The sequence below is a fragment of the Protopterus annectens genome, chromosome 1.part2, assembly GCF_019279795.1.
Source record: "Protopterus annectens isolate FY-2018-M chromosome 1.part2, PAN1.0, whole genome shotgun sequence".
NCBI classification, from domain to species: domain Eukaryota; kingdom Metazoa; phylum Chordata; order Ceratodontiformes; family Protopteridae; genus Protopterus; species Protopterus annectens.
The window spans coordinates 974,860,989-974,885,540 of NC_056727.1; the positions used below are offsets into that span (position 1 = coordinate 974,860,989).

General features: G+C 42.4%; 1 protein-coding gene across 1 annotated transcript in view; it reads left to right on the forward strand.

The window, feature by feature from the left end:
* LOC122792203 (tyrosine--tRNA ligase, cytoplasmic-like) overlaps positions 1 to 24,552 on the forward strand; it is a 480,316-nt gene that overhangs the window by 180,254 nt on the left and 275,510 nt on the right. Inside the window, exons 5-6 of the mRNA XM_044059934.1 lie at positions 20,303 to 20,432; positions 22,876 to 22,956. Coding sequence (XP_043915869.1) covers positions 20,303 to 20,432; positions 22,876 to 22,956 — 211 coding nt within the window. The remainder of the gene's footprint in view (positions 1 to 20,302; positions 20,433 to 22,875; positions 22,957 to 24,552) is intronic.

Sequence of the window (24,552 nt, forward strand, 5' to 3'; positions counted from 1 at the left end):
TAAATGCTAATCCTTCTCACTCTGATAAGGGTGGGAAAGCATTTTGATTGCTTTGGGTAAAGAGCATTTTTCTCTTATCTTTAGAATTGTTAACATCAGGATCACTTGTTAATGTTTTTGCTTGCTTCTTTTGAATACATAACGAACATTACTGCCTCTTTTCCTTCTCTTGAGGCTAAACCATCTCTAAATACATATGACTCAGCTGATGCCTTTTCCAGAGCAGCAGCTACTTGGCCTTTTATGACACGATTTACATAGTTATGTTCTCTAAATTTGCCTGAAAGTTTAAAAGCTGAAGTTTTGATTTCTTCCCTTGATGGGGAGGTTGTTTTTGGACCGTCTGCTGTTGAATTCCTGAAAAACTGTGATGTGAGAAGAAAACTGATTCATGGGTTGACTTTTTTTTTTTTCAGCCTTCTTTCTTCAAGTTTGTTTCATCCTTATTTCAGGATCCTTTTATAAAAAAAAAAGGGAATTAAGCAAATTCAGTGGTCTTCAGGCAAGCAGACATTCAATGGGACAGTCCCAAAAGTTTTAACTATCTACAAATTCCCCAACCTGGCAGTCCATATTTCCCTTATTTCTGTATCTCCATTTCTCTCTTTGGCAACTGCATTAGGGATTTTAATGGTTGCTTGAATCCCTACTTTCTTTATAGCGAAGCCCTTATCCAGATCTGACTTGCTTGCCTTCACCTGTCTTTCTGCATCTCCTAGCTCTAGAGTAGAAAAACATGTCCCTCTCCTTTACATGGAAAGGTTTTTATTTTCTGAAGTGTTTCTGGTATCAAGGAAGAAACTTCATGGAGACCAGTCTGAGAACTTTCCTTTCTCAACCAATTTGTGGAACTTCTAAATTTCAAAATGCTGTTCCTTCACAACCCCATACCTCTTATTTACTCTTTAGGTTTTTTTTTTTTTTTTGGGGGGGGGGGGGGGGGGTAATCCTAGATTTAAAAACATGTTTATCATCACAGTCCTATAGCCACAATTTTCAGACATGGTCTGCATCTGAATTGCATTTTCGCTGTCTGCGTTGACTTTTGGGTTATCTGCATTAACGTTTGGGTTATCCTGTACCTCAGGTGTATTTACAAAGTGTATAGCTCCAGTGCTAATGTATTAGACTTAAAGGTATTCACTTTTTTTCCTTACTTTGAAACAGAATCTGCAAAGATAAGCGTGTTGTGGAAGTGCAAGGAATCTGTCATTTGGATAACAGAGCTCTGTTACAGAACATTCAAAAATCTTGTCTTATTCCATCCCACAGAATCTTATTCCTGGGAGTATCTCCTGGATACTTGCATTAAAAGATTTTTTATTCTCCACAGGATAAAATAGATCTATTTATATATTTATTCATAATTGTTTTCACTCAGTCCAGCACTTTGGCGTAGGAATTTCTCAGGGTTTTAGAATCAGGACATATTCTCACGATTATTCTAGCCAGACTCCACATAATATGTAATATAAAAAAAAAATCAACGGTACCGAAATTCCTCATGATCCCAACATTAGTATCCCCTGACTTTTCATATATATGCTTTGGGAGTTGTTGTTTTGGTTGAGACCACTTTTATTTGCATCCAGGTCTCACATTCTGTCTTCCAGCTCCAATATGGTCTGTAACAACAGATGTTAAGTTGTCCATCTCGCCTTCATTCTTGCTGGATGGGTTCGGAGCCGACCTCGGCTCCGACTCGGCCACTCTAAAAGCTCGAGAGTTGGTTCCACCGGCTCGAGGCTCCCCTTATATCCCACAATGCTAGGCGGTATTACCTCAGATCTCGTTTGCCGCTACAGCGATCGAGGTGTTTGGTTTCTACCAGCTTCAGGTCAGTTATTATAGAGTAATCTATAGTCTATTTAAACCCCTTTAATTTAACCTATTATAGTTTTTTCCCTTAAATTAGTGGATTTAGACCCTTTTCCTTCTGTTTATCCACCTTTTTTTCCACAAAGAACTTATAAGTTCTTCCCACAGGCCTTCGGGCCCTTCCATCCCCTTAGTGGAGTGTATGTGTTTTTTGTTAGGGATCTAGAAAAACTTGTGTAAAGTGTAATTTTTTCTAGTTAAACATGTGTAAAGTGTAATCGGTGTGTTTGAGTGTGTGTGTGGTTACACTTTCCTTGACAATGTCTAAGGACTCAAAGGTCTCAGGCTTCAAGAAGTGTGACTCGTGCTGTCAGAAAATGTCTCTGACAGACGGTCACACTTCTTGTGTGTACTGCCTGGGACCTTTACACCTGCAGGACTCTTGTGCTGTATGCCATGGCTTCAGCCCTAGAGTCCTGCAGGAAATAAAAAATAAACTCATTTTAAGAGGTTTGCTTAAGCCTGAGGGTTCCCTTACTGCTACTTCGGGCAAACCCTCTAAGGCTTCTAGGTCCTCGACTCCAGCTTCTGAGTCGAGGCCTAAGGCTTCGAAACCTCCTGCTACATCGGCTCCGGCTGGAGCCGATGAGTCTCAGACTGCAGCTTCTGTGGTTTCCTCGGCTCCGGCTGGAGCCGAGGCATTGGAAATTCCTGTGTCTGCTCTGATCAGACCATCGGAGCAGACATCTAGAAAGAGGTCTAGGTCACCATCCCTTGGCTCCGTTCATTCGGCTCCAGCATCTCCCTTGCTGTCTGAACGGAGCCATAGATCTCACTCCTCTAGGTCATCGAGGCTTTCGGATCATGACCTTCAGAGGGTAGTGAGTCGACTTCTTAAGTCCGAGGCACTGGCCCAAATGCTTCAGAGCCCGACTCATCAGTCGATGCTTGACCCTGTCCCTCAAAATGTTCCTCCTCCGACTCCCTTGAGCTCGGAGCCGGGGCGTTTCGGAACCGAGACTGTGGTAGCGTCGGAGCCGATACAGTTGTCTTCGGCTCCGTCGGCTCCGATTTCTTCCTTGGAAGAATCTCGGCGCCGGACTTCCCTCGTCGGCTCTGAGGGGGTGAGTGGCATCGGACCCTTGTCCGACCCCGCTCTCCCTCTCGGTGCCTCGGCGCTGGTGAGTTCGGCACCGACATCGGCCTTGGAGCCATCACTGTCGGTGCCGAGGGGGGTTCTCAGCTTTTCGGAGCGGGGACCTCTGGCTCTGCCTGACAGGGGTGCGTTCGAGGTCATGCGGAGTGTATTGGAACCTTGTTCAACTCCACAGTCGGCTCCGTCCGCCCCTCCCTCTTCGGTGCCTCAGGTTATGTCTACTCACTCCCTCATCCCAAACCGCAGAGAGCCAGCTCCTCAAGAATCCCCTGTGGGGATCTCATCCTCTTCTGAGGCCTCTCCTGAATTGGCAGGGGAGCCCCCTAGGAAGAGAAAGTGTAAGAGGAAGCACATAGACTCACCTGAGTCTGTCACCTCTGACACAGATTTAGAGGATTCCGAGGGTTCCCCCCGTTCCCCTTCTGAAGATGTCTCCTTTGCAGACATTCTAGAAATCCTGAAACAGAGGGGAAATTGGCCAGCCCTTAACCCTTCGGAGGATGAATCTGTGTATCTTGAGGCGTTTGGCTCTCGCCCTCCCACCTCCTGGGTGTCCCCCCCCCTTTGACCCCCTCATGCAGGTGGTAGCAAAAAGGCTTGGACGGCTCCTGACTCAGTGGACCCCACCCCCAGGAGACCTTCAAAGTTTATCACAGCACCAACAGATAAACAATTTCTGACCAAGGGAGTTTCTGTGGATGCTATGGTGGTAGCTGCTGCCACTAAGAAGGAACTAGCTGATCCTTCGGTGCCTGTCCATCGTCCTAACAAGGAATCTAGGTCTATGGACAGGTACGGGAAGCGGATGTTTTCGTCAGCGACCTTTGCTATGCGTTCGCTGAACTACCTATGCCATTTCACTCGTCTTCAAAGAGATTTGATCAAGGAAGCGAGTGACATGTTAAAGGATCCTACAGCTGCGGGTTTTCAGGACAAGATGAACGCTCAGCTGGCTACCCTAAATTCTATAGCTAACTCCTCCATGCGCCTCCTTTCATATGCGGCTGATGGAGCGAGCAGAGCCACAGGGACAGGTGTTGCCTTACGCCGGCATGCCTGGATGCGGCTATGCAATTTTGCGGACCCCTTTAAAACGTCTTTCACTAATTCCCCGTTTGATGGATCATCTCTCTTTGGTCCTCAAGTGAAAGAAAACTTGACGAGGTGCAAGACGGATGGCAAAACTCTTTCTGCCGTCGGAGTCCGTTTTTCTACTCCTTCTAGGCCTTACCCCAAAGGCCAGAAAAGTGGGAAAATGTGGTTCCGCAAACAATCTCAAGGGACTTTGCCTGACGCACAGAGTCGGTTCCCCTCCAGAGGCAGAGGGGGGAACAATAATGGTAGACGTCGCCCTAGAGGCAGGGGGGGTCCGCAGAACCAGGGCAATCGAGAAACCTTTTCCGATAATCCCTTCCAGCATCCCTGAGGTGTTGCCCGACTGTCCACCTTCGGAGGCAGTCGGGGGAAGATTGTCACTGTACCCAGAAGCCTGGCAATCCTTAACTCAAGACAAGTGGGTACAGTCCATCATTTCCGAAGGCTATTCCATTCCGTTCTTTCGTATTCCAAATCAATCAAAAAAATTCCTTCCAGATGTTCCACCCGCTCAAAGGGATCAAGCAGTGTTGGAAATTTCAAAGTTGCTTGCAAAAAGAGCCATTCAGCCAGTGCCAGCAGACCAGCAAGGATCCGGAATCTACTCCAAATTCTTTTTGGTTCCAAAGAAAACAGGGGACTGGAGACCCATTTTGGATCTCAGTATCTTGAACAAGTCGGTCAAGAAAACAAGATTTCGGATGGTCACGCTACAATCCATCCTACCCCTTTTGGGAAAGGAAAACTGGATGTGCTCTGTAGACCTCCAGGATGCGTACTATCATATAAAAATGAACAGACGCTCCAGGAGATTTCTCCGCTTCCGGCTGGGAACCAGTCACTTTCAATTCAGAGCCCTGCCCTTTGGTCTCACCACTGCCCCCCGGGTGTTTACCAAGTGCATGGCAGTGGTAGCTTCTCACCTGAGACGTCAAGGATTCCAGGTGTTTCCATATTTGGACGACTGGCTCCTCACAGCTCCTACCAAGCATCTTCTTCTAATGGCCAGAGACTACACCTTTCGCATTTGTCAAAAGTTAGGCATATCAATAAATTGCGAAAAGTCTGTTTTGTCGCCTTGTCGTGCTATTACCTTCATAGGCGCAAATCTAGACACAGTCAACATGTCTGCGAGACTAACAGACCAAAGAATAGCAGACATACGCAAACTGGTCTCCCTTCTCTTCCACAGCAACAGAGTCAAAGCCAGATTAGTTCTGAAAGTACTGGGGATTATGGCGGCTGCTATCCCTCTACTTTTATTAGCCAGATTCCACATGAGAATCCTTCAATGGATGCTCTTCACACAATGGTCATACCAACAACTTCCGATGTCCCACACCATTATGATTACGCAAGCATGCAAGAATCATCTTCTTTGGTGGATGTCTTCCTCAGCTCTCCTGGGAAGACCCTTTGTTCCTTCTCCTCCGGTTGCTACTCTGACAACGGACGCCTCCCTGATCGGGTGGGGGGGGCATTATCAGGGCAGAACAGTCCAGGGCATATGGCAACCAGACGAATGCCACTTGCATATAAATGTTCTAGAGATGAGAGCAGTGCTTTTGGCGTTGCAAGCCCTTCAAGACTCTCTTCCCTTGGGAACGATAGCAATCCAGACGGACAATATGTCTGTAGTGTGGTATATCAACAAACAAGGCGGAACCAGGTCCTATCCCCTATGTCGAGAAGCACTCAGACTGTGGCAATGGGCGATATCTTCTCAGCGTTTTCTGATAGCAACGCACATCCCCGGGAATTCCAATCTAATCACGGACAAGTTGAGCAGAGCTATCCTCATGCCTCACGAGTGGTCTCTGAAAGATTCTATTCTGGAGAAAATTTTTCTCAAGTGGGTCAGCCTTGCTGCGACCTTTTTGCTACTCCCCAAAACAGCAAGTGCAGAGATTATTTCACCCTATTCCCGTTACCAGGCCAGCCCAGCAGAGACACTCTAGTCCAAGTTTGGCCCCGGGGACGTCTGTATGCATTTCCTCCCTTTCCACTAATCTCTCAAGTGATACAGAAAGCTATCGCTCAGAAGGCCTCATTGATCCTCATTGCTCCTTACTGGCCTCGACAGGTTTGGTTCCCCTTTCTACATCAATTTCTGTTGGAGCAACCCTGGCATCTGGACCTAGTTCCAGATCTTTTGATCCATCAATCGGGTCAGTTATATCGTTCCCTCCCCTCTCTGAACCTCACTGCTTGGTTCCTCCAATTCCAACCTTAGCCAGGCTTCCTCAAATATCTCACTCTGTTCGAGATATTTTGATAGCTTCCCATAAATCTTCCACTCGGAAAATTTATCTTAGTAAGTGGAAACGTTTCGCCTATTGGGCTCAAGGAAGGGACATGGATCCTTTCACTGCTTCCATCCAAATAGTCCTTGAATTTCTAGCTGAACTCTTCCATGCAGGTTCATCTCCTTCTACTCTTAAAGTTCAATTGGCAGCTATTTCTAACTTTCATGTGGGCATTTCAGATTCTGCCATCATGTCTCACAAGCTTTGCAAAGCTTTTTTGAAGGGAGTTTTTCTTCTCAGACCTCCTATAAGAAATCCTCCTCCTTCTTGGGACCTTAATTTAGTTCTCACATCTTTGATTCTCCCCTTTCGAACCTGCAGCTTCCTGTTCATTGAAATTGCTATCCTGGAAGACTCTCTTTCTGGTAGCCATTACTTCAGCTAGAAGGGTCTCAGAACTTCATGCACTCAGCAGTCGACCACCATATCTATTGTTTCATAAAGACAGGGTGTCCTTACGAACCAATCCATCCTTTTTACCTAAAGTAGCCTCTGCGTCTAACCTAAATCAAAGCATTGACCTCCTGTGTTTTTCCTAACTATTCTAACAGGTCTGAACAAAAATTGCATTGGCTAGATGTTCATCGTCAGTTAAGGTATTATTTGGATAGAACCAAACAGATCAGGAAAACTGACCAGCTGTTTGTCTCTTATGCAGAAGACAGAAAGGGACTTTCAGTTTCGAAGGTATCACTCTCCAGATGGCTAACATCTCTGATTTCTTTTGCTTATGAAATTAGACACCAAAAGCTGCCTAACAAACCTAAGGCCCACTCCACCAGAGCTTTGGCTACTTCTATAGCCTTCCAAGACAGGCTGCCTATTGACACCATTTGTGCAGCGGCTACTTGGGCTACTCCTCACACTTTCATTTCTCATTATAAGTTGGATTTAGCTTCTAGACATAGAGCTAATTTTGGTTCCACTGTTCTCAAGAGTCTGTTCCGATAGGCCACCCGGGACAAGGTGCTAGGGACGCGGTCCCATCCAGCAAGAATGAAGGCGAGATGGACAACTTAACATATAGAAGTTATGTTCTTACCATAACGTTCCATGTTAGTTGTCTTCTTCTCGCCTTCTTTCTTAAGGCCCCACCCTCCTTCCCCCTAGCCTGGACAGACCTAGAGGAGTTTGATTGTGACCTCTTTTTCTACCACCTCTATTGTATATAGGTATATGCTATACTTGCATATATGCCTTTCATCAGGTTTCAGGTCACATTCTTCCCTTCCTTTTTATAGAGGTGGGTTTTTCCCCTTTTTCCAGTGGTTCTGGAGTTACTTTTTGGCTGGGCCTAGCTTACAAACGAGATCTGAGGTAATACCACCTAGCATTGTGGGATATAAGGGGAGCCTCGAGTCGGTGGAACCAACTCTCGAGCTTTTAGAGTGGCCGAGTCGGAGCCGAGGTCGGCTCCGAACCCATCCAGCAAGAAAGAAGGCGAGAAGAAGACAACTAACATGGAACGTTATGGTAAGAACATAACTTCTATATACCTCAGACTTCTTGGGAAGCTGTGTCTTTGAGATGTAAGTGCAGAAACTTTGGAACATAAAAGACCGCCCAAAGCACTGAAACATCAGAGAGATGTTGACAGTAATGCAGTCAACTGTCTGTGAACTCTTGGACCTCCACAAGTAATTGCAGATATCAGCACAGTGATGTGGTACATAAACAGTTGGCAGGGGCGTCCAGATCTTACTCTCTGTGCAGATTAGCAGTAGTAGCCTAGGATATAGCAGTTCTGCACCATTCATTCTGCAGGCTTTTACTTTTCAGTCACAGCAAAAATTTTGTTTTCAGACACAGGACCAGGACAGAACCCCACAAATGGAAACTTAATCAGGAGATCTTCCATGATTTGATCCAGCTGTGGGGAACACATCAGATATACCCATTTGCCTCCATTCCCAGCAAATAATTGGCAAATACCTACTCTGGGACTTCTTGTAAGCAGCCTAGAAAACAGATGCATTCTCATTTTTTTGGAGAGGAATGTTCATGTATGCCTTTCAACTGGTATCCAGGGTTGTTTAAAGATCCATAAGCACAAAATTTGATCTTTGTGGCGACTCCCATCTGACCCAGGCAACAGTAGATCTCCCTTCTTTTGCAAATAGCCAGTTGCCACAAGTTTCTTCACAGACTGGACCTACTCTCACAAGATAGGGTGTTTTGATACTCCCTCACTTGAAATGTTTTCTACAGATTGCCCAGATGATTGAATCTTGATATCTTTTTGGGCACTTTTTTTCCCTCAGGACATACAGCAGGTATTACAAAAACAAAGAAATACTACTGCTGGAAAATAATATATTAGCTTAAGCAATTCTAGTTGGTGCCACATTACGAAACAAGACCCTTTTACAGCAAGCACTTCTCTGGTTCTGAAATATTTGTGACTTTTTAATTCTTTGGCCTTTCTTATTCCTCTGTCAGGGTTCTTCTGATAGGTTCATAGGTGTTTACTAGGCTAACCACCACAAGGGCCTTTTTAAGCCTAGCCATGCATCCCAAATCTCTGAGTTGTGATACCCTTGATAAGTGTAAGCATGGGCCTTGGAGATGAACCATTTGCAGGTTACCTGTGTCCATTAGAGACATAAGTGCCAAACCAGGGATGAATTTCGGGTTTCCCATCCAACTGTCCAAGTTGCATTTGAATTGGGTTAGGGGGGAACTCTGCTTCACATTGATGGTCAGCCTGTTCCATAGTTCCATCTTTAGGCCTTTTCAGCTTGTCTGCCCATGGATACTCTTCTTTCAGTGCACTCTCATGTTAAACTGTTTGTTTTAAAGGGGGGGGGGGTTACATATCTGTCCACCTATAAAATGGGTGGTTCCTTCTTGGGATATTAATTTTGTTTTGAAAATACCATCTAAAATAAGTGAAAATGGTTTCTTTTTTTTACTTTGGATGACCTCAGACAACTCTGATAGTATCTTGACAAAACCAGTTATTCATTTCTTTCAAAGGTAAGAAATAGAAACAACTAGTGTCAAAACAGACAATTTCCTAATGTTTGTCCCTTGCTATTTCCTTTTTCCCCACCATAATAAGTCAGTTCCAAGGAGGGTCAAGGCACAATCTACCAGGGCCTTGGCTTCCTTGGTGACCCTTTGGAAAGGGGTGGTCTCCAAAAGTTCTGTAGAGGCAGCATCTTGGTCCTTTTGTGCATGCTTTTACAAAGTACTACTTTTTTCAGGTCTAGAGCAGGCTTTGCTAGGACTATATTCTCCAGGGACTATTGGTCTCTCATTCCTGTATCATTGCCAGATCGTATCAGAGGAAATCTACCACATAGCTATGGCTACTGCAGCAGTGATCAAATAATGAACATAGTATGGTTTTGTAAACAAACGTACCATAACAGCAGATGTTCCCCTCCATCTCCCTTATTTTTTATGTTTTGCTGCCAAGGTAAGGATATTGATTTTTACTTACCTAGCACTGACCTTGGTCTAGGCTCCAACCACCCTCTTCATCCTTCATTAATTTTACAAACTTATTCCTATTTTCCTATCTACTGGGGACCAAAATGGCCGTCCAAGGAATATTAAATGAGTGTTTTACATGCCAATTAAAGATCTATATATTTTGGTCACAATCAAGACTTAATGGTCTCAAGCTTTCCAGTGCTTTTTTTGTTTTATCTAACATTTGTACTATATTCTTTTATCTTCTTTGAATGACTTTGCCAACCAAATTCCTTGAGATTTTATTTCTTGATGTCACCATATCCCCAGGTATGCCTCTGTAAGTCCTTGATATTTACAGGCAATATACATAAATATTGGGATTTGTCCTTATTTATCTTGTATCCTGAAAGTTGGCCAAATTCCTGTAATATTTCCCATAGCATCAGAAATGTCTTTTCGGTCTAGATAGTGCTAAGATGCTTTTGTCTGAAAATATAGCTATGTTATGCCCCCCTTTTTCAAACTGGAAGATAGGTGCTCCAAATACAGCACAAATAAAAGTGGGGATGGGGGCACCCTTGAAGAGTTTTCCTTGTAATCTTTATATCATCTGTCTCTCCCCTCTCTTTCAAATCTGCTAGTAGTCTCCCTTTCTCAGCCTACTGCTCTGCATACTTTGTAAAGTGCCCTGTGCCTTGACTTCCTCCTGTATACAATGTACAATGTTTCTTTATTCTGTTGCTCTTCCACTCTGTTATGCATGTTTGTGAGCTTTTTGTTTAGTTCTATTGAAAGCTAATGTGTACTAAGTCATTGGTCATGTTCTAGCTTTATTTTGTTTTTCTGTTCTATTCTAAAAGTTTTAGTTTAATCTGTCATTAGATTGCTATATGTAATACTTGGACTAACCCAGTCAACAAATGTCAAATAAATTATCTGAGAGACCTGCTGTTGTCTTGATCTGTGCAGACTTGTTTACATACGTATTTTTCAGTAACATAATAAAAAACATTTCCCTTAGTGTCGTGTATAAGAAGTGACACTCCAGCCTGTGAAACACTTTTTCAGCATCTAATCATATTATAGCAACCTGTGATTTTGTCATCTGGGCATCCTCTAGTATCATTATAAGAATTATTTTATCTGCTTCTCTCTAACCTTCCATAAGTACTATCTGATTTTTTGATATTATTATGACCAGTACTTTTCTCACTGTTGATGCTGTTATAGTCAAGAACAGTTTCTAGTCATGCTTTAATACTGATACTGAGCAATATGGAGTATGCAAGGGGTCATTTCTGTCTTTGTGGATGGGAAATATTATCACTTTTTTCCATGACTCCAGGATTTGGCAGATTTGTGTTTGTTCCACACACATATACTATTGTGTTCTAGTATTTTCCAACCTCTGTTGGGATCCTATCCACCCCTGTTGATTTCTCTGGAGACTATCTATTGTCATCTTAATTTTTGCTTCCAGGATCCCTGTTATATGCTCTCTCCATGTTCTGCTGTGAGCATCTTGAGCTGTAAACCTCTCAAATATCTGGTTACTTCCAATCCCATGTTATCGCTTGCCCACTTTGAAGTATACAGTTGTTCATACAATGTTGTTAATATTCTTTGTATATTCCTCCTATGTACTTTTATCTCTCTTGTATTAGTACCCCTTAGTCTGTAGGTCACCGTTGCATGTTCCTGCTGTCTTAGTCTGAGCTCCAGGGCTCTGGAACCCTTTGAACTGGAAATAATACACCTTTTGAGTTTATTCCTTTTTATTAACACCCTCCTATCTTCTATTGCCTGTTTTTTTAAGATTGTGGAACTGCTCCTCACCTTGTACAGTTGTAGATGTTCTTCGTGTTTCACTGTTTCAGTCATCACCTGTGGGTTATCCCTGCTGTGGTAGCCCTCGGCCGGCCCGAATACCAGAGTCAATGTTTTTCTGCATCGGCTGCTGTCGCTTGCTGTCTGACTTAAGGTCATCAGTGCTATAAAGGAAGGCAGCCGACACCATTACATCAGTTTTTCTTGCCCTAACCAGTCAGAGGCCCAAGTAAATATGGTAAAGTGGTCCTGGTGGCTAAAAGCCACCGTTAGAAACTTATGTCTCCCTAAAGAAAGAAGATATAATGGGGAAGGAGGGTGGGAAACCAGACTGCAACAGTGAATACATTCGAACATCTACATTTACGGTAAGTGTACACAACTGTACTATGTTCTTTGTGTTTCACTGTTGCAGTCAACACCTGTGGGAGGATTCCCAAAGCTGGGGAGAGGGGTGGTAGGGTTAGTAAGAGACCTAGGAATGGGTCAGCATGGCCTGCAAAACTGCAGAGGCAAACACTGCCCTAGCCTTAGAAAACAGAGGTAGATGGTAATGCTTGGTAAAAGGTATGGACAGAAGTCCAGGTGGCAGCTTCCAGGATGTCCCTGGTGGGAACTCCTCTGAGGAATGCTGTAGAAGTGGAGGCTGCCCTAGTGGAATGGGTTCAAATAGACTTGGGGTGGGGGGGGGGTCCCATGCAATCTGTAGCAGAAATGGATATAGTGTGAAATCCACTTGGAAATGGTTTGTTTGGAAACAGGCTTCCCCTCTTCTCCTTTGCTAGGAGAAAAGCAGTCTTCCAGGAGAGGTATCTTAGTTCTACTGAAGCAGCAGGTTCAAAGGGAGGTAAAGTTAGTTTTTCCAAAACATAATTCAGGTCCCAGGCTGGAGTGGGTGGCCTTCTGGGAGATCTGATATTAGAAGCCCCTCTGAGGAATTGTTTAATCAAGGGATGGGATAACGGGGCCTGTTCTGTATCAAAATAAGCTGAAATGGCAGAGGCGTGGATTTTAATAAAGGAGAGGCCACTATTAAGTAGCTCCACTATGTAGTCCAGGATAAGAGGGATGGGGGGTTGTGAAGTATTGCCCCCCAGAGCAGAATCTTCCATTTTCCTGCGTAAGACTTTCTGGTGCTGGGCCTTCTGGCCTCTGTGATAATGTCTAGATCCTGTTTGCATAACAGGGGTCCCTTGTTTGCCTTTAGAGTATTAGCCATGCTGATAGTTTGAGAGTCTGCAAGTCTGGGTGCAGCATTACCCCCCCCCCACCTGAGTTAAGAGGTCTAAGATCAGGGGAAGCTGCCTAGGAGGCTGTAGGGACAGGCTGCCCAGTAAAGGGTACCAATGTTGTCTGTGCCAATTTGGAGAAATAAGGGTGGCCTTTGGTCTCTCCTCCCTTATTTTGATCAGTACCTTTGGAATAAGAGGCAGAGCAGGGAATGCATATACAAAGAGGGTGTTCCAGGGGAAGGTCAAGGCAACCACTTTCCATGCTAGGTGGTGATACTCCCTGGTACACAGTTTTTTCAGCTGATGGTTGAGATATGAAGCAAAGAGATCTACCTTCGTAGTCCCCCATGTCTGAGTGATTTGTAAAAAGATTTTTCTGTCGAGCTGCCATTCGTGGGAGTCCAGTAAGTTTCTGCTTAAGTGGTCTGCCAGGCTGTTGTTGATCCCTGGTAGGTATTGGGGTATCAGGTGTAGTCCCATGAAAGAGGGTGTCAGCCAGAGGTTCATGGCTAGCCTTCAGAGGGTAGGAGTGGGTCCCTCCCTGTTTGATGTACCACATTACTGTGCTGCCTGTTTTGATAAGGAGAACCCCTGGCTTGAGGTGGGGTTTGCAGGAAGTCAGAGCCTTTTGTACTGCCATCATTTCTTTCTGATTGATGTGTAAGGGAAGGTGCTGGGCATCCCAAAGAACTTCGGTGCACCTGCCTTCTAGGTGAGCACCCCAAGCTATGTCTGAGGCGTCAGTGGTAATGGTCTGCCCAGTTGGGCGGAGGGTGAAGGGAAGCCCCTTGTTCTGGGCACAGGCCCCTGCCCACCAGAGAAACTCGGCCCTTATATACAGTGGATCAGAGGGAGAGAGGTCTCTAGAGGTTGAGAATCCCGACACCAAAGGTTCTTTAGGTACCACTGAAATTTTCTCATGTGAAGCCTGGCCAGAGGAATTAGAAGGATGCGAGATGCCATGTACCACAAGGCTTGCAGAAACTTCCTTGCAGTGAGGTGATGTTTGGAAGCCAGCTGGGTAAAACAGAGAGGCAGGAAGCTCTGCTTTTCTGGGGATAGGAAGGCCATTTGGGATGCTGTGCCCAGCAGTGCTCCCAAGAAATTGATCTTCCTGGAGGATGTTTACTTTGATTTCTTCTCGTTGATGGTGTACCCTGAGGAGGTTAGAAGGGTCTTGACAAAGAGAAGGTCCTTGAGGAGCTTTTCTTTGCAATCTGCCTGGATGAGGCAGTCATCCAGATAAGGGTAAATTTGTATATTTTTCTGTCTGCAAAAGGCTATGGTCAGGGCTAAGCATTTGGTGAACACCCTAGGAGCAGTAGATAAGCCAAAGGGTAGCGGGGAGAGCTGAAAGTGTTGTGAGCCTGCTCTGAAGCGAAGGAATTTCCTGCAGGATTCCTTTATGGGGATGTGGAGGAAAGCATCTTTTAGATCTAGGGTAACTAACCAGGCATTTTTGTCAGCATAGGCAGCAGCTCCTGCAAAGTTAGCATTTCGAATTTGGGGACCACCAGGAAGGTGTTCAGAATGGATAGATCCTCTGATACCAGTCTCTTGCTGTTTAATAATGCAGCTTCATAAAATGTAAAAAATTCTCCTACAGTAGTATCTCCTGAACCTCAGTATGTTTAACTTGGACTGGAATATAGAGTGCTGCCACAGTTATTAATTTATCATACAACCTCTTGATAACAACATAGTCATCTACTAATTTGTCTAAAACCTTAAAAGGAAGAACCCTTTCAAGTTTCTGGTGTGGCTTGGTTGCTTGTTGAGTGAGTTTCTATTCAGGCCACTTTTGATTTTCCTTCCCTTTTTAGTCAATTCGATATACTTTCCTTTTAACCAGGCTTGTTAGGCCATTGATGTTGCAGCTTATTACTTGCCACCTATTCATGATAGAATTTTAATAATTGGCATTGTTTCTTAAAGAATCTTGTATAACCTTTTTATTCTTTCTTTTCCCATGGTGCCCAATGTGGTCTTTGGTAACTGCTTTGTCCATCTCAAAACAGTTGTATACTCCTTTATGGAATCTGTAGGACTGGACTGCTTGCTTATAAGCAGAACATTTAACCAACAGTAAACAAAAGCAAAACGAAATTCAACATGTCTAATCAGAACTGTTTACACTGATAAAATAAAAGCTTCCAAGGTGTGGGTATGCTTTTCCCATTGTAGGCTCTTGGGAATCAATTTAGACCCTAAATGTGTTTATTGTAAGTCATTAATTCCAACTAGTTAATATATCACAGTTGTGTTTAAATGATCTTTCACCAGCAATACCCACTCCTGCACGAGATCACAGTCTTGGATTACTCACAGGACCCTGTTCAGTTTGTTCACTATTAACTGTCTGTCTTGTGCCAGTGTCCATAGAACAATGTTTACTTGTCCATTCAGTGTAAGAGTCCGTTTCCTTATACTGGCCAATAATTTCTGTACCATTGTTAGTAAAGTAACACCATTTCCTTTTCATAAAGCATCTATATTTCCTAACCTCATGGTAATTGTTTAGGGACATGCAATTACAAGAAGTTACCTTACTGGCTTGTGTGTAATTAATTATTTCTGTTTGTCACGCCTTTGTTACTTTTCTGTTTTTCCAGCTGATGTGAAATCTCTGCTCTCTCCTTCAGTACTCAGGCTTTTTTAAACTGTGGAAAAATATGCTTAGAGGCTTTTCTGTGAATTCTGTTGCAGTCTCTCTGGGAGATTCATTGTTTGCGTCTGATGCCACTTCCGATATAATGGAGTGTCAAAGCTCCGCTGTCCAGTTTTGCAGTTCTTTGGGGTTATCTGTTGTTTTGGGATCTCTTGGGAAGAAAAGTTTACATACCGCTAGGTATAACAACTTGGTACAGATTTCTTTATGCCCGGCCATCTGCATTACTAGGTAAAAGGCTGCACTTATCTTCCTAGTAGGAGTGGAATCATCCTGATCTATAAATATTTTGTTTGTCTTATATTTCCAATTTGCCCCTGGCTTCCATAACCATGACAGGATATGCTCTTCTAGCTTGTATGTCTCAAAACAAACTGTTTTGTCTCAGGGTGTACTGTTACTTCCAGGGAGCCAAGGCTTTCTGTGTGCCGTCTGTGTTCACCTCATTCTCTGGTATCATTGTTCATTTGCATAGGAGGGTGTTGATCCATTGTTCACAGTTTTATCCCTCTATCCCTGCTGGCACCCCACCGATAGGATACTTTTCCATCTTGCCCTGTCCTGTTGATCCTTGAGCAGCTCTGCAGTTAGTTCCAGCCATGCCTCTAATGCTTCCTTATGCAGCCTTAGTTGTTCTGTGTCCTGGAGTGCATCTGCATGGTTGCTCAGTACTGACTCTCTCATCTCCTGAGTTGTTTGGCCTCCTTCATTAAATGAGTTCATATTTTCAATTTCACTGAGCACTTTTGTCAGTGTAACTTTATTTTTGCTTGGTCTGTCAGTCCTGTTTTCAGGCCTCTTTGCAATATTTGCTGTGTCTTTAACCTCAGACTGCAACTTGTCGACTGGATTCTTTGTACTCTTCCTTTTTTAGCTCACATACACAAAATCATCTTACAGTAGACTCCTTCTTATCTGGTCTTGCCGGGACCGGACTTTAGGATGGATAAACAAATGGATGGCTAATCAGAAAAAGCATACAAAATTAAAAATATTTATAGGTTATAAATCAGCTAGAATAACAGGATTGTGTTGGTGTGCATTTTTCTAATGAATATGAAATCTAAAACTCAAATGTCTGTCATTATTTAGCCCAGAGGAGGTGAAAGTGTTGTTCTTCACTGTGGCCTTTTGCTAGGATTACAGCAGAAATTTGATGTCCGGTTAAAGAGAGGCCAGATAAGAGGGAGTCTACTGTATTTTACTTTGTTGTATGATAGACTTGTTCCGGCAGTAGTTTACAGACTTTTTTGTTAATCTATAATTACTCAATTTTTTTTTAATTTGACTTGTGTGTCTCGGGAGCTCAGGGGAAGCTGTTGCTCACTACGGAGCCATTACAGGAAATCTGAAATTGCTTTACATTTTATTTTGTAACTCAAAGTAAAGCATTAATGGTTGAGACTAGAGCTCATTGAGTCTGGGCTATGGCTGCCCCTATGGCTTTCTTTAAGAATGCATTCTTGGGCAGTATGTTGTGCAGCAGTTATGCAAGCATCACTGAATAATTTTGTAAAACAATGTAAGGTGGGCACATCTGTAAAACCCAGGTTTTTCTGTAGTGCCTGTATTTGGGGCATCCTTTCATAAGGATACATGCTGGAGGATAGCTTGGGACTTGGTCTTGATGGTGATGATGATAAAACTGCAATCCTAGTTATGAAAGTTAATTTTAATAATGATAATCTGGATTGGTGGTTCTCTCATAATCACTGTTCACCCACTCCTCTACCGTCCACCAAACTGGGCCGGGTTTGCCTTTCCAGTTTTTGTGGTCATTTAAAAGCAGCATTTGTTGCTTGTTGTTAAATATGTCTCCCACCTTGTATGGAAATATGAGATTTGGAAACCTGGTCCTTTGAATAGGAGAGTCCTAGGTAAAGGGAGCTTTTCTCTCTAAGTCACTGTCTAATAGTGTCTAGTGTTTCCTCCCAATTGCTAGTGATATTAGGATACATTCATAACATATGAAAGTAATCAACATTGGCTTGGTTACGATACTAACAGATACTTGTCCATTCTATGCTCTTTTTACTGACAGCATAAGAATAATAGCCATATATACAGTAAATTTATTAACAAGAGACTAAACATAACCCAGGTAAACCATTTTCTTGTGCCAAATTCAGGTAAGCTAACCTCTTCTAACCGAAAACTTGGCATTGAGCATGTTACATCACTTTAATTTCCAATAATTTATTACTGATATGTCTTGTGCTGTAGTTTGTGTAGATAGGATTGAGTTTAAGCACACCATTAATACCATGCTTGTCTTTTAGGAAATAATGGCAGAAACCAACATAGTGTTAAGGTATTCAGTAGCAGTTGATCTCGGCTGAAAATATTGTCACCAGTAAAGATTGCTGTTGGTATACAATTATATTTCAACTTAGCAAGTGCACTACTGTGGTTTGACTTTGTACCCTTGTGCATCCAGAAGGGGTACTTTGTCGTCTCTGACTCATTTCTTCCATAGAATGATTTGAGATTTTGTTGCCTATTTATTTAATCAGTGCGTTGTCCCATTATGCAGAGAACAGGTCAGCTTTTGCTTGTTTGTTTCCCAGATCTGATTTTCAAACCACCGATTTATGCTTCCAACATCCCATGTTTTGTGAAATGGTGTACAGGTGGGTTTGAACTTGATTTATGTGATGATCACTGTCTTTACCATTAATCAGCCTGGCTTTGTGAGATGAATGTGCCCTGAGATGGAACCAGCCAATGAGTGCAGTGCCAATGTTGATTCTGGGTATAATGTTTGATTCTGGGTAGTGCTAAATTTCCGTTTGCCTTAGGAATACACAGTACAGAATATATTTTGGGATCTTACTGTTCAGTAAAGAATTCAGTATGACCTTTTCTGTCTAGTTTACATACTTAGAAAAAACAGTGTGTGGGAGATTTTGGAGAACAAGGAGGACTTTTGGCAGAATTGGTGTAATCTTAGGGGTAAAACTGTTTCCCAAGTTTATATGTCATTTTAATACCCAAATATGTATGTGCCATGACCACTGTAACTGGAAGTTCTTGTTTAACTCTGAAGTAGGGAATGGGCCTGTAGTTTGATTAGTTTGATTTCTGTCAACAGTGACAACACTTTTGCTGCATCCTATTTCAGCAAATATTTAGCTGAAATCACTTACAGTGAACATCAAAACAAATAGTTTATTTGCAGAGATGTAAGCCCCCCCCCCCCCCGCACCCTCATGTCAGGAACACATGCTTCTCACACCCCAAACTTTAAATATACCTATTCCAAATTCACACACAAGTGAAGAAAAGGGTATTCTCCACTATCACTGAAAGTGATTTTGAAGAAATATTTTTGCTGAAACTGGATTTGTCAGAAGTGGTATCAACAGAATGAAACATCTTCACTTAGGCCTGGGTGGAAAGGCATCCATTTGGATATCTTTTACATAAAAATTAAGGAGTGGGGTAAGTTATTGCCTGTTATAGGATTTAAAGAAATCAAGAGTAAATCCATCCAATTCAGGTGACTTACCTGAAGGGAGTGTTGTCTGTTGCATTATATGCCTCAGACAAAATTATGACTGTCTAGAAACTTACAGATGTTACTGTTATTAAGGGAAGTTGTATATCCTTTAGAATGTTAGTAGTATCTAAACATGGGGCAGGGTGGTTCAGAAGTTATATCTGTATTTTGACTTTCATGTTTAAGGATCTTTATTGGGTATGTAATCTGTTTCCCATTAGTGTTTTCTTAGTGACAAAACATGCTTTTGCTAATAATGGCTATGAAATAAATCACCTTCCCCAGTAAAACGGTTTGTAATGCTTCCATCTATTGTGCATTTTTGGAAATTCTGTTTTCATTGTTTTGATGTTTCAGTTTATTCCAGCAACTATTTAATTCAAATAGGCTTTCCTTCAGTTTTAGATTAGTTGTTTATGTAAATCTTGCAGCTTTTACATTCTAACCTTTTTCCTCCTGATTTCTGATATTACTAATTTCTTGATATTTAAGTCGAAAATAAGATATTTTCACTCTTAAAAAGTTTTGAGTTATTTTAAAAACATAGTTATTCTTTGGTTTCCCCAGCCTTTCCTTTATTCTTTAAAATCAGTGGGTCACATTTTTTTTTGCTTGAAGGGCATAGATGAGAGTGTGAATACAATGGTTAATCAGAGGAGTAAATGATCGAAAAGTACAGCTGGGAGTATTTGTACATCTTCCACATTACCCAAGCAATAAGTGAATAGAAGATGTAAATCCAGTGTAGTGGCTGCTCAGCTGGTCGATCCACAGAAGGTGCAAACTTTAAAGTTAGGGTACAAATGTTTACAAGTGTCTTGTGATAGTGAAATGTTCTTTTTCTGCTGCTGTGCAACCTCTGAGTTGGTATATGTGAGTTTGGGAGGGTGCGAAGGGTGTAGGTTGGCTTGTTTCCAGCACAAAAAATTACTTTCTTCGCGGTTTCCTAAAAGTTGTTTTGTCAGTGTTTTTGTCTTTGCTGGAATTGTTCTCAATTTATTAACTTGAATCCACTTGAGACATTTTTCATTGAGTTGTACTGTAGCATTCAGTGCATTTTTGCTATGTGCTGTTTCACTAGTCTGTTTCTGATTTTCAAATATTGTGCATAATGCATGCTTGCTCTTTGCTTGAGAAGGCTCTGCATGTAGTGGGAACTTCACCTTTATATATTGTGCCCTCCATCTGTAAAGCTGTCTGTACATATTGCATCCTTACTGTACTATTTGCTGTAATTTTTGCTCAAGTTACTATGTTTATTATTTTTCTCTTTCAAATCAGGGAATACACATTGGATGTTTATAGACTGACTTCTGTTGTCACACAGCATGATGCGAAGAAGGCAGGAGCTGAAGTTGTGAAGCAGGTGGAGCACCCACTTCTGAGTGGTCTGCTATATCCAGGACTGCAGGTACTGATTTACTTACTTGTTTGTAAAAGGTGTGGGGGGGGGGCACTTTGTGGTATCATATTATATGTTATCATAATAATTAAGCTCACTTTAATTAAAGTAGAAGAAGGTAATTTGGAGAGTTTTCTAACTGGGCTTCCCCTAACCCAGTATTAACCATTTCGTATTTCACACAGAATTAAGAGAGGTGAGTTACAGCTTTAGGTCTTTGCTGGGCCAGCAGATTAAATATGGATTTATTTCTGCCTAACAGAATCTGCAGATGTGCCTCTTTTTTTCCTTTGTTTACAGACAAGTGTTCCTTAGTTGAATACCATAACAGTACCTGTTGCTGCATTGTATTGCATCTCACTAGTGTTCTACATAGGAACATGTCTGCTTTTGTTAGAGTGCTCCTTTTGACCAGTGTTTCATACTGAGTAACTGTACTTCACTGTGTTGCATTTGTTTTGGAAATATGAGCTTGTTCAGCCAGAGAGGTGAGCAGGAGTGCTAAATGAGAAAATGCGGTTTTGTGATTCTCTGTATGTGGTTTTATAACACCCTTTATTTTCAGTCCTGTAGGATGGTCACACAACATTGAATCATCCACAGTGGGCTAATTACTTTGCATTCGTTCATTCGATAACATCTAACTGGGTTGAACAAAGAGACCATTCTCAACTGTAATTCTGGAAAAAGGCAATAATTTATTAACAGAAATTCTTGTAGCAGTTAACAAATAGAAATATCTGTAATGTTTACAGTGTTTAACATTGGGAATAATAACAATAGTTACACTAATTTAGTTTATAAACATTCTCTTTATAAACTAAAAAGGGCAGTCTAAAGTTTTCAAGGTTAATACTTTAGAAGTGTGTGAGTATCTTCAGAGTATTTCCCTTCGGTTGTGTACACTTCATAATGTTTTTTTTTTTTTTATTTTGTTTATCCTTTGTTAAGTAGGTTATCCCCAACAGGCTAGTAGTCTATTTTGAGGGGAGGGTGAGAGGTTGGCATAATGGTTAAGATGTCTACCTTACAAACACAATGTGCAGGGTTTGATTCTCACATGGGGTAATTGACTAGGCTTACAATGGTCTACAAGGGCAGTTAGGTTAGTACTAATCTATGAACCTAAGATGTGAGGTGGTAGTTACACTAGGGACAGTTTGGCCAGGGCATCGGAGATTTTTGCCAACTCTTTTCAATAGGTGCAGTTGGATGTTTTACATCCACCCGTGTTACCACAAACTTAGGAAGATGGGGCCTCAGTTCAACATCTCATCCAAAAGACTGCTCACTCAAGAATGCAACCCCCCCCCCCAAAATTCTGCACTGCAGTGTCAGCATTCAGTCAGCAATAAAACCCACAGCTTTCTGCACAAGAGAAGAGAGTGCTACCTTTTGTGCCACTGACACAATGTGTATACATTATGGATTTTAAACGCACAAAGATGTATGACATGTATATGCATTTCATATACAATGTCCATGTTTGTATGTATTTTATGTATGTATATACTGTTTGCTCTTGGTCTGTTATATTGGTTCTCCATACCCTGTACACCTTTGCCTATACCCTTTTTTCACACAATTCCATTCCTGATCTTGTAGGCCAGCTTTTCATTTTCCATTCTCCCCACCACCACTACCACCTGACAGCATAAATGTTTGTTTTACAAACATTGTACAAAATGTGTATTTTTCTTTAGTCTCTCTAAGCATCTGCCTCTCCTGTAGCTGTTCCTCTCACTCACTCCAGACCTAACTGTTAAAGTTAGGCTGGCACACATCAGATTTATTTGTAATATTTCATTTGCCAGTTCTTCAACTCCTTGTTTCCTTTTGTACTGTGAGCTGTATATACTTAATTTTGATGCTTTTCTACAACCTCAGCTTTTTAAGCCGGATCGCTTGTGTAAAAGGACCTTGGCATTGCTGCTAACCTAGGTTAAATATATAATAAGTAAAAAAATTCTATCTGCCATCTGCCGTTTTGCTACTTTGTGCATCAGCCAGTCAGTCCAGACATTTAAATTGCACTAGTTGACCTATGTAGTCCTGAGATCATTTTGCTGCCAAACTATCATATGTTTTCTCTGAAGAATTGAAATTGCTGGTGTAGTGCGAGATTCTGGACCTCTTTTCATGTAATATCACCATGAGCCTACATTTTTGATCTCTGTTTCACTCTCAGGCATATTTATTGAATCTGTTTGTACAGCAGATGGGTTGCCATCCATGTTGTGTAGAAGTAATGACTGCTGCTTTTTTTTAAACCTGAAACGGTGTGCTCTGCGCTCACCTAACATGTGTTCTGTCAGGGGGATTGCACTGCTTTTCTTTTTTAAATGGATTTATTCCACATTCTTAGTACAGAATGGAAATGGTACTTTGTCATTAGTGCATTCCTTTCTTTTGGCCTCTGATGTGGCTGCTGTAACGGTTTCCTTTTCTGTAGGCCCTGGATGAAGAATACCTGAAGGTAGATGCTCAGTTTGGAGGAGTTGATCAGAGAAAGATTTTTACATTTGCAGAAAAGGTACAGTATTTTACTGTTTGATTATTTTCATTACATTAATCTAATTGTTGGTATACCTTCAATTTGTTTGTGTAGGAACAGGTCCTTTGGGTAATAGAATGACTTTGGAGTACTTAATTTTTAGTCTCTGGGACCTTGATGTTCATTGTGTTTCACTGTTGCAGTCCTTACAAAGTGCGTCATCCAGCCTCTGGTAGCCCACAGTCGGCCAGAATACCAAAGTCCTTGGTATATGACATCTGCTGCCTTCAGATTAAGCCCGACGTCAGGACGTCGGGTATAAAGGAAGGCAGCCAACGCCATTTCCTCAGTCTTTCTTGCCGTGGAGCCCAAAGCAGAAGCATTTTGCACGAGTGCCGGTCGGCCGAGTACCTTATTTTGTATTCCGACTGGTTAGTTGAAGACATCCTCAGATAAGTACCCCGTTGGGGACCCTCTTTTCTTGCTTTAACGAATGTCAGAGAAAGTTAATGACTGTGGAAAACAGATTTCACACCGTGATTTACATTCCTCTGGTATCACTTGTTTGGGCTTTGAGAACGATTTCCCTAATTGTGTTCTCCGTTTCTTTCAACCAGCATACCATATGCCGTAGAACTAGGATTTTGTTCAAGTATTTCAGAGTTTGGCTTAAGTTCGTCAGTATGGCATCTTCTGGTCTCCCAACTTCAGATGCTTCAGATGTTCCTAAGAAGCACAAGGATAAGGACCGTGACAGGCCTAGGGTCAAATTAGCCGACGACATCCCTGTTAAGTTGGTTGTCAGCCCAGTGGTAGTCATTGAGGCACTTTCATTGCCTCTGCAGTCCACGACTGTTCAGTAACATTGTCTGCGGAGACCTTTTCTGAGTCCTCCATACCGCAGGCTTCCACTTCGTCTTCTGACCCTCCGCTAGTCGTCGCCTCTGATGGATCTGGAGCCGCTAAGCAGGCACTGGCTTCTAAGGCCTCTTTTCTCTGCCCGGAGACCAGATCCAGACCGCCGACCTTGGTTCAGACTACTGCAGTGGCTAGGCCTCCTGAATCCCTCCGGCTTTGTAGCAGGCCTTCCAGCCGAAAATCTACTCCAAATCAGGCGCCAGCCTCCCCTCAAATGCCTCTGTCTCAGATGATTTAAAATCCCTAGTGATCTCTTAACCCTTATCAGGGGCTCTCAGCCACCTCCATCTAAGAGGTCTAGGGAATTGTCCCCAGAAGTTTTGTCTGCCTCAGACTCTGAGGTTTCCAGTAACTCTGCTGATGAAGTGGAAAACTCTCAACTTTTTTCTAGTTTTGAGGATTCTGATGCAGAAGACTCCATCCCTTCTGCCTCCCCTCCCGAAGATTTTTCTTTTGGAGATACTCTGAATACTCTTGGGAGCATTTCAAATGGGAAAGTCAGGATTACCCACAGTATAAGAACAGATTAGGGAATTCTTGGATTTGCCACAGCATAAGCCTTTGGCTATCTCTCTGGTTTTGGAAGTTGTTGATGATGTTTTCATGGAGAATTCTTTGACTCCTAATTCTGTTCCTCCTGCTCCCAGAAAGCCTGACTGATATTATAGAGTTCCTGATTCTCATCAGTTCCTTTTCAAGAATCCTACTGCTGATCCA